Consider the following 16166-nt stretch of genomic DNA (forward strand, 5'->3'; position numbering starts at 1 on the left):
ATTTATTTGACATTTTTTTAATTAGTGTCCATAATATTGTTGGCTGACCGTATTTTTTGAAAAAGCTGTCCAGAAACAAAAATTTAAAAAAAAAAATCAATTTTGCAACCCTAGCCTGAATGCAGTCAGCTGCGCACACCAAATAAAAAAAATGGCCTGGTTGAGTCCTTAGAAGATGGGTAGCCCCTTTAAACTGAATAATTTCTCTTGCAAGTGAACACAGGTGGCCGGCACCACTGTGCTAATCCAGGACAGCAACTCAGCACCGACTTGGGGATCCCGGGTGCCACAATTGAAAAGGAGCCAAGGCAATGTACAAATCCACAAATACGAGGAGAAAGTGGCACTCAACGTCCCATAAAATGTATTTTATTTGGATTCACATGAAGCAAAAAGCAGGAGAGTACAAAGTGCAGTTGCACTGGACGACTGCCGTTTTGCGCTAACAAGCGCTTCAACGGGTCCCCATAGAGGACCAATAAAAGCGCTTGTTAGCGCAAAATGGCAGTCGTCCAGTGCGACTCCACTTTGTACTCTCCTGCCTTTTGCTTCATGTGAATCCAAATGAAAGTACATTTTATGGGACGGTGAGTGCCACTTTCACCTCGTATTTGTAGATTTGAATAATTACTCTTCCAAGATTAATGTCAGCGATAGAATTTGCCAACCTACTTTTGTTATCTCGACCAACATAAAAACTTGTAAAATAACGAGGATCACAGAACAAGATTCTGTTTGCTTTTATTATTTCAAATCTCAAGACAAAGATGTAATAAAGTACAATTCCACAAAAACAATTCCACAAGCATAGTAAAATGTCCGTCATAGACGTATGAATATATGTCATTTATCTTTGTATCAACAGCAAAAGTCAGAACAGACATTTCGAACAGTGTAAAATACTATTTGTGAACAATGGACTAGATTTTGCTTTTCTGGACTAAATATATATCATTTTTTTTTTCTCTTTCGAAGAGGCAGTGACAAGAAATGTAGGAATGTTTTCAGCTGAATACAGTATCGCTCTGAGCTACAGGTATTGCTACTCCTTGTATCAGCGTGGTCGGTTATTGCTAAGCTTTTCGGCAATCTTCTGTAACTCCAGATCCATAATAGCCAGATTCTCCAATTCCTTCTCCTGCCGAGATAATATAGAAGACATATATAGACCATGGATATAATATCATGCAGCAAGAGATTATTATAGTGTGGGCCCTAGGCTGTCAGCACCAAGTAGGTATATAAAGCACAGTTTATACATGGTGGCGTACATATTCACGATGGCTTCATTTAACAAAACCATAAAAACTTTGGGGAAGATTCATGAAACTGTTTAAAAATAATAAGAAACCTCTTTGTTGCCCGTAATAACCAATCACAGCACAGCTTTCATTTTTTATAGTGGTCTTGTATAAAGAATGCTGCATTGTGATTGGTTGCTATGGGCAGCAACGATAGTTTCATAAATCTGGCCTACTCTGTGCCACCCTACGGAGTTTCCGTGCCTTTTTGTAATATAGCATGTGTTAAACCATTACACCGGTCTTTCCTGAGGGATCCATACTGAAGTACCAGCTCTAACTACCGTATTTGATTAATTCCATCACTCGATGGATTCTTTCTTCAACTGTGTCTATAATGGAGACAGGAAGATTCTGAATGTCAATAATATCCCAGGGTAGAGAAGCAGTTAGCGTAATGGATGTTCAATATGTATTAAAGTGCATCTGTCACCGCAACAATGGGCTCCTGAAAGACGTTCTTACAGCAGTGATCCATGATATTCATTACAATGGCGGAGCCTGTGAATAAAGTAGGGGAGTTCTTCTCATGGAAACTTGCAGTAGTCTGCCATTTTGCTCCGTCAGCTGACTGAGTATCACAGACTCCGGATTTGGCAACTAAGCCTTAAAGAGAATCTGTTACTAGGTCTTTGATATCGCATCTGAGATCAGCGTGATGTAGGAGCGTCATACTATAATTCTACTCAACATTAATCTCTATTTTTACTGTCACATCGCTCAAAATTTGCAAATATACATTTAGATAGACAACTTTTTAAAAGAAGTAGATTTTTTTACCTCATCTTCTGTTAATGGTCTTTGCCGCAGTCTGCTTCGTTCATTATAATGGCGCTTTTTTATTTCTCCTGAATCGTAGAAATCGGGAAACTCAACTGATTTTTTCTTATTATTTAGTAGCTGAGCCAGTTCATCCATTCTGTCGTATTGTCTTTTTTCTTCAATCTTTGGGATTTTTAGTGGATTCCTCTTTTCACCATATTCATGATTTACGTCATCGGGGAATTGTTTTTTTCCCCATAAATCATAATCATCGTATTCTGGAAATAGATTTTTGGTTTGAAAACTTCTCTTTCTCTCTTCTTCACTGTTATCATTGTTCTCAAAATATCTGCTCTTCCACCTGAAAGGGTCATCACCAGTAAGAGCATATTTGCTGAATGACCTTGTTTCTTCTTCAGAATGATGTCTCTTGTACTTGTCATTACCAGGGTAAGTTGGTTCATCTGTATTTTTTTCATTATAATGCCTTATGTTTGGCTCATAAGATAACTCTGGAAAATATCTTTGCCTGTTACCCACCATTTCATCACCTAAATAGTGTCTCTTGTCTTCGTGTTTTTCTTCTTCACTGTCCTGTAGACGATGTTTCAGTTTCTTGTAGAGTTCCTGCTTTTCTAGCCTGTCATCTCTATGGCGTTTTGCAATATCTTCATTGCTTTCTTCACTGTCCTCGTTGCTTTCTTTATAATGTGGTTGTGCATGTTTCTGACTTGGCCACCTCTTAATTTCTAGATGATGTCTGTCTTCATAATGATGTCCCATTAATTCTCTCTCATTGCTTTCATCATTGGTGTCATGATTGTCTTTCTCTTCGTCGCTGACTTGGTAATGGTATCTCTTTTCTCTTGACTCTTCAGAACTTTCTCTCTCATGATGTGCCCTCTTTTTATAACTATTTTTTTGGTGATTCTTGAAAAAGTCTTGATCATAGTTTGATTTTTGTCCCCTGTAGTGGAATGAATCTTCATCTGAAGGAGGATGATGCCTTTGTTCTTCTTGAAGACTTCTCTTCTCTTCATAATCAAGTAATGTTTGGACAAAGTCATCATGCTTTGGATTGTAACTTCTTTTTCTTTCTTCTTCCTTTTCATCAGATTCTTCAGAAAATTCATCAAAATGAGCTGAAGGGTATTTATCCGAGTGGAAAAGTGGTTCTTTCAGACTTTGGCTTATAGGGTGTCTCTTCATCATTTCTTCTAAATGGTTTGGTTCCTCATCTTCTTCTGAGAATTCTTCTACACTTTTAGCTGTCTGATGAACTTTTTTGTCAAAAATATCATGTTTCACCTCATGTGAATCATCATGATGATATTTGCCCTTTTTTTCCATTTCTTCTATCTCATGGTTTTTGTGATTTTCTCTTTCATCATCATCCCCATCTTCATCATCATCATGAATCATGCCTCTTTCTTTGGAGTGTCCAGGGCTCTCTTCTTTATCTTCTACATGTTTCTTTTCTTCTTCTTTTTCCTCTAAGCTTTCATCCACATGGTGCCGTTTTTCTTCATTTTCTTCTTCTGGTAAAACTCGACTTTGCTTTACTTCTTCATTGCTTTCATGTTGGTGTTCATCTTTAATGTTTCTTATTTCATACTCCTTCTGTTCATCCTCTTTTTCATCCAATCTTTGTGGAGAACCTGAAAGAAAAGTTGCAAAATACTTCAATTAATATTTGCTCAGTTTCTCTCTAATACAACTTCTTGATATCTTGGATTTCTACTATAAGAATCAATATTTTAATCTTTACATTTTACACTGAAGCCAATGCCACACAACTTAGTTTAGCAAAGATTTCTCCCAAATAATGATCAGGCATAAACGCTCTTGTATTGTGAGTGCTCTGTGCAACTTTAAATAACAGAAGATATATACTGTATTTTCCACTTTCATGGGACCATCGCCGACAAGTGTGCTTTGCATATGGTATTATAAGCTTTTTATATAGATGTTGTTTCCTCCAAAATAACCAAAAAATGAAGGATCTGTTTTGATTTTTTTTTTATCTGAGATTCGCTAAATAAAATATATCTTGAAAATGCCAGTGATGAAAGTCCCATCTATATTCTTATTCCCAAGGGTCACAATTTGTAAAGTTTGCCAACATTGCTCTTTAGTGTAGCCCCTGATTAGCTTGCCAGAAATGCCTTCCCTCTACTGTTTGACAATAGTGAATTTGATTTATTTAGAGAGGGATTTCATCAAAGTTAAAAAAACATCATAGACTTTTTCGGTAAAAATTATAAAACAAAATACCAAAAATAAAATAAAAAACAGAATTCTGAATGCTTCTCATTAAATTAGAATATTGTCAAAAACTTAATTTATTTCAGTTCTTCAATACAAAAAGTGAAACTCATATTATATAGAGTCATTACAAGCAGAGTGATCTATTTCAAGTGTTTATTTCTGTTATTGTTGATGATTATGGCTTACAGCAAATGAAAACCTAAAGGTCATTATCTCAGTAAACTAGAATACTTTCTAATACTGTATAAGGAAAATGGTATTCACCCGCGCAGTCTACAAAAACGAACAATGAAATTAAAAATCCGTATAATGGAGTAAAATGGATAGATAAATAGATAGGTAAATGAATAAGAGAGCAATTACTGAATGAAGAAATGAGATTCCTCTGTATCTGCAATTGATGCTGGTATCGTGATGACCATGGTTACTTATTCGTCAGAGGACATACATAGGAATCTCGTTTCTTCATTGCACATTTCCATTCAATACCTGCGTGAGTATATATTATAAATCTATATAGTTTCACTATATTCACCAATACAAACATTTATGCTTTCTTCTTTCATTCCCTAAAGATTCTGGTAGCACTTTAAGGACCCACCACAACATCCACTGCATAGCCAATAATTATTCATTAAGTAAGTGCTCTCTTATTAATTTACCTATCTATTTATCTATCCATTTTACTCCATTATACGGATTTTTCATTTCATTGTTCGTTTTTGTAGACTGCGCAGGTGAATACCATTTTCCTTATACGATATATTCTACAGGTCTACACAGAACCTGTCATAATCACCAGCAGCACTCTACAGTAAGCATTTGTTCCCCCACCAGGAACCATCAGGAGCGCCAGTGCTTTCTGCTTCCTTTTTTACTTTTTAATACTGGCTTATAAAATGATTTTAAAATCCAAAATATTGACCTACTGAAATGCATGTTCAATAAATGCACTAAATACATGGTCGGGGCTCCTTTTGCATCAATTACTGCATCAGCATCAATACGGCGTGGCATGGAGGAGATCAGCCTGTGACACTGCTGAGGTGTTATGGAAGCCCAGGTTGCTTTGACAGCAGCCTTCAGCTCATCTGCATTTTTGGGTCTGGTGTCTCATTTTCCTCTTGACAACACCCCATATATTCTTTATGGGGTTAAGGTCAGGTGAGTTTGGTGGCCTATCAAGCACAGTGATACTGTTGTTTATAAACCAGGTATTGGTACTTTTAGTAGTGTGGACAGGTGCTAAGTCCTGCTGGAGAATTACATTTCCATCTCCAAAAAGCTTGTCGGCAGAGGGAAGCATGAAGTGCTCGAAAATTTCCTGGTAGATGGCTGTGCTGACTTTGGTCTTGATAAAACACAGTGGACCTACACCAGCAGATGACATGGCTCCCCAAACCATTATTGATTGTGGAAACTTCACACTAGACCTCAAGCAGCTTGGATTGTGGCCTCTCCACTCTTCCTCCAGACTCTGGGACCTTGATTTCCAAATGAAATGAAAAATTTACTTTCATCTGAAAACAACACCTTGGACCACTGAGCAACAGTCCAGTTATTTTTCTTCTTGGCCCAGGTAAGACACTTCTGGCGTTATCTAATGGTCATGAGTGGCTTGGCACAAGGAATGCGACACTTGTAGCCCATGTCCTGGATACGTCTTTGTGTGGTGGCTCTCAAAGCAATGACTCCAGCAGCAGTCCACTCCTTGTGAATATCTCCAAAATATTTGAATGGCCTTTTCTTAACAATCCTTTCAAGGCTGCGGTTAACCTGGCTGCTTGTGCACCTTTTTCTGCCACACATTTCCTTCCACTCAACTTTCCAAGCCTTTGCAGGTGTGTTTTGTTAATTATTCTAATTTACTGAGATAATGACTTTTGGGTTTTCATTGCTGTATGGGAATACCAAGCACTTCTTCACTAAAAGCAGCGCGCAATGGGGCCCTGCTCTCGATATCGATGCAGGTCTTTTTGGTGGGATCTGCATCTATTATACATCTCTTTCATACCCGTGAATATGCCGTAAATGTACAAGATGAAAATAACATTTGAAAGCAATTCTAATGTCTGCAGTAATGAGAAATAACCTGCTATTTTTCATATTGATATTCAATATAGAAATCATTAGAGCCTATTGCAAACCCACACATGGATAGGAGAAAATGTAAAAACTAACATTTTGCTACTAAGCCCTGAAATATTAAAGGAGATTCTCTGCATGTTTGTTTTCAGGGTTTTTTTCTGTGGTATGATACAGATGTGAAGGGTACAATGAGTTGCAAAGGATTACGGGAAACTAATAAACCACTTGACGAATAGAATGTAATAGATCTGTGACTCATTCATCCACATCTGTGACATAATACATCCAATCCACTAAACAGAAGAGCTGTTATCTGTAATGAAAACACTCTTTTATTCCTGCCTGTGCAAAAAAGGAAATATATACAGTGTACAGTATTATTTATCCTGCAGTCTGCTGACAGAATAGGTTATTAAAGCATTTATTCAGGACTATTTTTTTGTTATGGGCCTGAAAACTAACAGGCAGGTAGTCAGAGTGGTCACTGACTGCTCCTGCCGGCGGATTCAGGTGTTCAACATCATCAAAGCAGCTCCTCCTCTTCCACTCTGCTTCGTCGACAAGGCGTGACTGACGTTATGTTGACTGACAGTGGGCTCCCCGCAGTTATGCAGTGGGGAGCAGTCAATCAGCATGCCATCCGCAGTCACGCCCCATCAGCAGAACAGAATGGAAAAGCAGCCTCTGTTCTGTCGATGTCAATGGAAGCCACTGAATCGCCTGCAGGAGCAGTCTGTGTCCGCTTTATGCTGGCAGAGATCGGCGCCGGGCACAACTGGCAAGTAGGTAGCAATTACCTGCCTGTTAGTTTTTAGGTCTATAGAAAAAAAAGTCCTGGATAAATCCTTAGGCTAATCAACCCTATTTACATTGGTAAAGGAGAGATTTTCCCCTCTGCAGGGATCCGTGTGCTCCATGGCTTAATATTTTGGCTTAATTTAATGGCTTACTACTTTGCGTCTAACAGAAGGGATCACTTCTATATCCGATAGACAGTTCTAATTCTGAATTAGATATTTCCATTGTTAGGCTGGAGTCACACTTGCGAGAAACTCGCATCAATACCAGGCCCTGGTGCCGGAACTCGGGACCGGAGCGTTCAGCTGCATAGAAATACATGCAGAAGCATGCTCCAGTCCTGAGTGCCGGCGGCAGTGCCGGGTATTGATGCAAGAGACTTGTGTGAGGTTCTCGCATTGCTCTCGCAAGTGTGACCCTGACCTTAAAGAGAACCTGTCTGGTGATTTATGCATCCTGACCCAAGGGCATGAATCTGGGACAAATTCACACATTGCACACATCTGCCCATCTCAAGGAGAGATCAGTTAATCAAGCCAAGCTGGATGGAGAGAAGTTGTTGAATGGTGGGAAGAAGCTCTAGCTAAAATTGCTGCAAGATACGTAAAATTATAGTTTTAGACTTAAAGGGAGTCTGTCACCAAGTTTTTGCTACCTCATCCGAGAACAACACAATGTAGGAAAAGAGACCCTGATTCCAACAATGTATCACTTAGTTTACTGGGTTCCGTAGTTGTGATACAATCAGTGTTTTTAGATGTAGAATGAAGCAAAGCTCAGAAAGCTGCCACCGCCCACACCATACCCATGTACCTTGTCTGTTGACAGTGAGCTGCTTATCAGAGAAGGGGGTGTGGTCAGATCACTTGGAAATAGGCAGCCAGTCCAGTCAGTGATAATCTCCTGGAGATAAAACAATATCTAACAGCCTAATAGATGACAAATCCCTGAAATTTGTGCCTTGGCCCCTAAATCATGCTGTCACAGGTTCCCTTTAACAAAGTTGAATACTTCAGCCCAAACAGACAGATTTGTCCCAGTTTGTGCCTGAATCTGGGGGCGGCTGCGTCTCCTGGATACAGCATGAAATTTTACTCTTTACACTGAGTTTTCAAAGCCCAGAAAATCCTATTTTTAGCAATGCGAAATGTGTCAAACTTGTGTAACACTGAAAAAGTGAAGGAGTATGCAAGAATATTATTTTATATTAGTGATATTGATTGCAACATTTGTATCCTTTTGGCTTTTAATGCGTCATCAGGGTTTTATTTTTTTACTGGACTGAATATCATGTTCCCTTACTCTGACCATTAATTAGCAGTCCTGCAACTTTCTGATATTGGATTTCCAGTGAGAAGAGTGCAGATTTGTAATTTCTGGGGTGAGAGAAACATTTTCATCCAATAATAGCAAACACCGATGTTGAAAATAATTATTAATTTAAACATAAATTATATTAAATAGTTGCATAACTTCACTTGTCATTGTCACCAGTTCTACATTTCTACAACATGGCATAATATATTCAGGGAAATCCTGTAGACATTCACAAACATGATAGGATCAGTCAGTGATCAGCCTCATTTTGTTCTCTTTTTTTGCAAAGTAATGCATGATCAGAAATATAGCATGCAAACTTCCAGGGCTCATTTATACACAAATAGGAAGCCAAAACGCACTCAGCTGGGATCCCATTCTTTTTCTGATTGTCCGGTCTAAAATGAAAAATCTGCAGTCACTCTGTGTGATGGCAGACTTCTGACTCCCCTAACTGCACGCACTGTACGCTGCGAGGATTTTCCGGTTTCTGAGCCGTGAACGGCAGTGATGTATGCGTTATGCATGCTCCTGGGCAGATAGATTAGCAGCAAAAAATCCAAGAAAGTGCAATGTGCCAATAGAAGAAAAATCATTATTAGAAAGTGGACATAGTGACAGAAAATAAAATATCTGACTACATGAGGCTAATGGAGCTAACCAAAGAATTAAAAATGCCAAAGAATGCAAAAAGCCACTTAGTACTGTGAATAGAGAGGTACATAAGTACAGTGCCTTGCGAAAGTATTCGGTCCCCTGGAACTTTTCAACCTTTTCCCACATATCATGCTTCACACATAAAGATACCAAATGTAAATTTTTGGTGAAGAATCAACAACAAGTGGAACACAATTGTAAAACACAAAATTTATTGGTTACTTTAAATTTTTGTGGAAATTCAAAAACTGAAAAGTGGGGCGTGCAATATTATTCGTCCACTTTACTTTCAGTGCAGCAAACTCACTCCAGAAGTTCATTGTGGATCTCTGAATGATCCAATGTTGTCCTAAATGCCTAATGATGATAAATATAATCCACTTGTGTGTAATCAAGTCTCCGTGTAAATGCACCTGCTCTGTGATAGTCTCAGGGCTCTGTTTGAAGCACATAGAGCATCATGAAGACCAAGGAACACAACAGGCAGGTCCGTGATACTGTTGTGGAGAAGTTTAAAGCCGGATTTGGATACAAAATGATTTCCAAAACTTTAAACATCCCAAGCAGCACTGTGCAAGTGATCATATTGAAATGGAAGGAGTATCATACCACTGCAAATCTACCAAGACCCGGCCGTCCCTCTAAACTTTCATCTCAAACAAGGAGAAGACTGATCAGAGATGCAGCCAAGAGGCCCATGATCACTCTGGATGAACTGCAGAGATCTACAGCTGAAGTGGGACAGTCTGTCCATAGGACAACAAACAGTCGTATACTGCACAAATATGGCCTTTATGGAAGAGTGGCAAGAAGAAATCCATTTCTCAAAGATATCCATAAAAAGTGTTGTTTAATGTTTGCAACAAGCCACCTGGGAGACACACCAAACATGTGGAAGAAGGTGCTTTGGTCAGGTGAAACCAAAATCGAACTTTTTGCCAACAATGCCAAATGATATGTTTGGCATAAAGGCAACACATCTCATCACCCTGAACACACAATCCCCACTGTCAAACGTGGTGGCAGAATCATGGTTTGGGCCTGCTTTTCTTCACCAGGGACAGGGAAGATAGTTAAAATTGATGGGAAGATGGATGGAGCCAAATACAGGACCAGTCTTGAAGAAAACCTGTTGGAGTCTGCAAAAGACCTGAGACTGGAATGGAGATTTGTCTTCCAACAAGACAATGATCCCAAACATAAAGCAAAATCTACAATGGAATAGTTCACAAATAAACGTATCCAGGTGTTAGAATGGCCAAGTAAAAGTCCAGAGCTCAATCCAATCGAGAATCTGTGGAAAGAGCTAAAAACTGCTGGTCACAAACGATCTCCATCAAACCTCACTGAGCTCGAGCTGTTTGCCAAGGAAGAATGGGCAAGAATTTCAGTCTCTCGATGTACAAAACTGATAGAGACATACCCCAAGCGACTTGCAGCTGTATTCGCAGCAAAAGGTGGCGCAACAAAGTATTAAGTTAAAGGGGCCGAATAATATTGCACGCCCCACTTTTCAGTTTTTGAATTTCCACAAAAATTTAAAATAACCAATAAATTTCATTCAACTTCACAATTGTGTTCCACTTGTTGTTGATTCTTCACCAAAAATTTACATTTGGTATCTTCATGTTTGAAGCATGATATGTGGAAAAAGGTTGAAAAGTTCCAGGGGGCCGAATACTTTCACAAGGCACTGTATACAAATACATATGTCTGTGACAATGCAGAGTATAAAGGTTGTAAGCAGCAAAAGGAAAAAGTGCAGATATAGCTGAATAAGAGTGTAATCCTATATATCAGAGATGGCTATGAAAAGCCTATCCATGGAACAAGTACAAAATGCAGTGAGTAAACTTACTGGATTGAATGTGGTAACCACGATGTCCCTGCCGCCCCAACGCACGTTTCGTTAGAACTTCTTCAGGAGGTGTGAAGAAGTTCTAACAAAATGCATCGGGGCCCTTAGGTGGATGGGAGGCCCTGCAACAGAAGAGTACTATCCATAGTGGCAGAGAATGCAGCTGGTATGGGGCCACTGAGTCAAGATTATGGGCGAGAGTGAGAGGGGCCCGTTGTTAAGCAGCAGCGGGCCTTCTCACTCCCTCCTGTAATCAAGTGAGTACCCAGGGGTACCCAAGTGAGTACACAAGGGGGTGTGTTATGCAGGGAGAGACGCTGGCCAATGAATGCTTTCCCCACCAGACTGATGAGAGCGCTCACTGGCTGCCGTCTCTGTCCCCAAACTGTCAGTGTTCACCCCTGAAATGAACCATGGAAGTTTGCACGCCTGGACCAGTGAATATGCAAATTGCCTCCGCAGAGAGGAAAAGGTGTCTTAAAATTTCGATTCTGGTTTTGCGTTTATGCTTAACCCTTTCACGACATGCGCCGTACTATTACTGCGCATGCCGTGTCACCCCCTTTGATGTGGGCTCCGGCGGTGAGCCCACATCAAAGTCGCGACATGTCAGCTGTTTTGTACAGCTGACATGTGCACGCAATAGCGGCGGGTGAAATCGCTATTCACCCGCCGCTATTAACTTGTTAAATGCCGCTGTCAAACACAGTATTTGGTATTGCCGCATTCAGAATCGCCCGATCTATCAATAAAAAAAAGCATTAACCTGATCGCTAAACAGCGTAGCGAGATAAAAATCCTAAACGCCAGAATTACGTTTTTTTGGTCGCTGTGACATTGCATTAAAATGCAATAACGGGCGATCAAAAGAACCTATCTGCACCAAAATGGTGTCATTAAAAACATCAGCTCGGCACGCAAAAAATAAGCCTTCACCCGACCCCAGATCACGAAAAATGGAGGCGCTTCGGGTATCGGAAAATGGCACTTTTTTTTGTTGTTTTTAAGCAAAGTTTAGAATTTTTTTTTCACCACTTGTATAAAAAATAACCTAGACATGTTAGATGTCTATGAACTCATAATGACCTAGAGAATCACAATGGCAGGTTAGTTTTAGCATTTAATGAACCTAGCAAAAAAAAAAACAAGTGTGGGATTGCACTTTTTTTGCAATTTCACCGCACTTGGAATTTTTTCCCATTTTCTAGTAAAAGACATGGTAAAACCAATGATGTCGTTCAAAGGTACAACTCGTCCCGCAAAAAATAAGCCCTCACATGGCCAAATTGACAGAAAAATAAAAAAGTTATGGCTCTGGGAAGGAGGGAAGTGAAAAATGAAAACGCAAAAACGAAAAAGGGCCGCGACTTGAAGGGGATAATCATATGGCAAGGCTTGTTAAAGGATTGATATTGACTTCTAGGGTTGCTAGTTCCAATAGGAGGCATACGTTTTCAAGTCCTTTTTCTCTCTGAAGAGGTAGCTTGCATATGTTATTTCCCACAGGAGCATTGTGAAGATGTGTGACGCTCCTGATTCATGAATCTGTGCACCTCTGTGCGCTACACCAGAAGTCTCACTCCAGTCATAGACTAGAATGCCACAGCGTGAATTACACTCGTCATGAATTGATGCTGCTTTGAAGGCAAACGGTTGACACGTCCAATATTGATCTGATTTAGATTTTTTTTTTACTCTTTCACTTTGCATGTTGTTCATTGATACAAAATAAACTGTTAATACATAAATTTTTTAAAGGATTCTTAAGCACTTTTTCTACACCTGCCTAAAATATTGTAAGACATTGCCCACATTTCTCATTTATGAACATACAGGATACAATACATACACTACACATATTCGCATTAGTTAAATATTTAGTGCACTAATATAAATTAAGGGAAAAAGAATTGCATGCAAAGCTACCTTTATGCTTTTCTTGGGATCAATGCAATGTAAGGAAACTATAATTGAGTAATACTATGTTCACACGTTGCTTTTTCGCTGCACTTTTTGTATGCAAAGTTTAAGCTGCTTACAAAAAGCAGGTTTTGCTTAGTTTTTGCATAGTTTTTTGCTGAGTTTTTGATGCGTTTTTATCAGGATACGTTTGGCTCTTATACATGCTAAAAAAGATTACTGTATAAAAAAGTTATCTGATTCAAGTACATAAGGTTTTGGCACTAAAAATTCAGAAAAACCTGATACTTGCGTTTTTTGCTTCGTTTTTTTTGCAGCATTTTTGCACTACCCTTTGCTTTAAATGGGTGAAAAACGATGCCAAACACCGAAAGAAGTGACATGCTGCATTTTACAAAAAACCAAAGTCTTATGACAAAACAGTCAGGAAAAAAATCCAAGGTGTGTGCAGGAGATTTCTGAAATCTCATTGACTTTGCTGGTACTGTGAAATGTAGCTGAAAATTTGCATAGAAAAAAAATCGCTGCAAAAACACAACGTGTGAACATAGCCTAAGTGTGCTCTAAAAGGGTTCAACTGTCGAAAACTTTAAAAAGCAGAGACAGAAAATTGAATAATGGTGTCTGGCGGTGCACATCTCTCCTCCGCATCCTGATTGAAGGGAGAAAGACCTTCATTCTCCTGAAAGTTGGAATCCTTGTAAGTGAAATCCCCATCTATCAAACATTTAAGGCATATACTTTTAATATGACAATTGTACTGTGGCCCCTCTGAGTTGTTTAATATGACAATGTGGCCCTTGGACCTGTAAAGAATGTGCACCCCTACTTCTGACCCATCCACAGTGTCAGAAAAAAAACAAACACCAAACTGCCCTTATTATCTGTAACATGGTCTATAGTCCATGCGACCATAACGATTACTTAATAGTTAGTATTCCGTCTGGCTCCTATCTTCGATGTTTAGCCTTGGGTTAATATCATCTGCCTGAGTTAATTAGTTTGTTCCCTTGGATTACAGCAGCCATTTCATTAAAGATTAACATTCTGTGCTCTTTGGTTTTTGAGGCAAATAACACATTACAGTAAGTAGTTAATGTACATTAGCTGCAGTCTTTAAAACCGACATTTCAGCCACTAATGACATAATGACATATTGTGAATGCAACCTCTCGGGATTGTTAGCAGTGTGAGCATTGGAAATATTGTGTTTCTGCGTGTTCATTGGAGCTCACTGCATACAAAGTCATGTACTATACGTGGCAAATGTTACATAGAGCAGAAGAAAACAAGGCAAATAAATCTTTCCATCATTTATCTCTCTGACACATACCCAACTGAAATCAGCCAATAACACAAATCAATAAGTAAAGCACACATGTCAGCAGGATGTTGCTAAGTAAACTACAGGCATTGTCATGTTGCCACAGTTAAACTGATTAAAATGATACCTAAGGTGAAGAAATATGTATTGTGTGTCTTGTGTAATCGGTGTTAGAAGTTTTTAGTTAATGAGATGCCTGTGCCCATTTTAATCAATTTTACAGTGACAACCTGACAATGCCGGTAGTTTACTTAGCAAAATCCTGCTGACAGGTTCGCCTTAAAGGGAATCTGTCAGTAGGATCAACCCACCTAAGCTATATGGGCATGTAGGTCATAGGAAGAATAAAATACATCTTGATATCTGTGAATCGATGTGTTATTCCAGAGAAATCCACATTTTTCTTAATATATAAATGATGGTTTGAGATCTAAATGTAAGAAATAGATCTCCCTGAGAATCTGCCTCCAGAGCAGATTTTACATGAACAGGAGAGTTACCATTGTGAGACTTGTAATGACTAACAGTCTGCTCTCCTGATCTACATGATTCACACTGGTAACTCTCTTTCATTTAAAATAATCTATAGAGGAAGATTCTCAGAGAGATCTATGTGTGGCCCATAGTTCTTTAACATCTCATTTACATATGAAGAAAAATGTGGATTTCTCTGGAATAAAACATCAGAATGCCGATGTCAAGATTTAATTTGATTCAGCTTTCTTTAACAAACATGCCCATACAGATGACTTAGGAGGGCTGATCCTACTGACAGATTCCCTTTAATTTTCATGTTAACTGAATTTTAATGGAACATAGTGGATTTTTTAAATCTACCAACATGTACATATGTATGACTTTGTGTTCTTGAAACTGTTCTTGTTGGTATTCAAAAAACTATTGTTTGAACTACATCTACACATGATGGTAGGTTGGTATCATGGGCTTAAAAGTGTTCCTTATAATAAGTGACCATGTTGAGGCCAGAGTCTTAGCCATTTTAAAAGTTCAAAAGATCCTGAGAGGTGTGCACATGGTTGTCCACAAAATCATACGGTGCATGACTCAACTCCCTAAGCTCCAGCGAGGAGGTCACTGACTTGTGGGGTCTGCCATTGTGGCTCAGAGGTCTACGAAAAGTCTGAGGCCTGTCCTCCTTTTGAGCAGGGCTTGCAGTAGACCGGAGTCATGTTCACATTTTATGTGATCCATGTCATGTTTTTTGGCTCTTAGGTTGTGAAAAGTATAATCACAGACTTTTAAGAAAGGTACATATAAATAAGAAAAGATTTCTTCTCATAAGAATGTAGGTTTGGTCGCCAATAAATGGAAGAGAGATATACAGTGCCTTGCAAAAGTATTCGGCCCCCTGGAACTTTTCAGCCTTTTCCCACATATCATGCTTCAAACATAAAGATACCAAATGTAAATTTTTGGTGAAGAATCAACAAGTGGAACACAATTGTGAAGTTGAACGAAATTTATTGGTTATTTTAAATTTTTGTGGAAATTCAAAAACTGAAAAGTGGGGCGTGCAATATTATTCGGCCCCTTTAACTTAATACTGTGTTGCGCCACCTTTTGCTGCCAATACAGCTGCAAGTCGCTTGGGGTATGTCTCTATCAGTTTTGTACATCAAGAGACTGAAATTCTTGCCCATTCTTCCTTGTCAAACAGCTCGAGCTCAGTGAGGTTTGATGGAGATCGTTTGTGAACAGCAGTTTTAAGCTCTTTCCACAGATTCTCGATTGGATTGAGCTCTGGACTGTGACTTGGCCATTCTAACACCTGGATACGTTTATTTGTGAACCATTCCATTGTAGATTTTGCTTTATGTTTGGGATCATTGTCTTGTTGCAAGACAAATCTTCG

General features: G+C 39.0%; 1 protein-coding gene across 2 annotated transcripts in view; it reads right to left on the minus strand.

Moving 5' to 3' along the window:
- Positions 1 to 725: 725 nt before the first annotated feature.
- CHGB (chromogranin B) overlaps positions 726 to 16166 on the minus strand; it is a 78973-nt gene continuing 63532 nt past the window's right edge. For both annotated transcript variants that reach the window (XM_069768829.1, XM_069768830.1), the window contains exons 4-5: positions 2082 to 3721; positions 726 to 1138 (exon numbers count right to left, since the gene is read on the minus strand). In XM_069768829.1, the coding sequence (XP_069624930.1) occupies positions 1055 to 1138; positions 2082 to 3721 (1724 nt within the window). In that variant the 3' untranslated portion in view covers positions 726 to 1054. The remainder of the gene's footprint in view (positions 1139 to 2081; positions 3722 to 16166) is intronic.

This window comes from Ranitomeya imitator, chromosome 5 (genome assembly GCF_032444005.1).
Source record: "Ranitomeya imitator isolate aRanImi1 chromosome 5, aRanImi1.pri, whole genome shotgun sequence".
In the NCBI taxonomy this organism is placed as follows: Eukaryota; Metazoa; Chordata; class Amphibia; order Anura; family Dendrobatidae; genus Ranitomeya; species Ranitomeya imitator.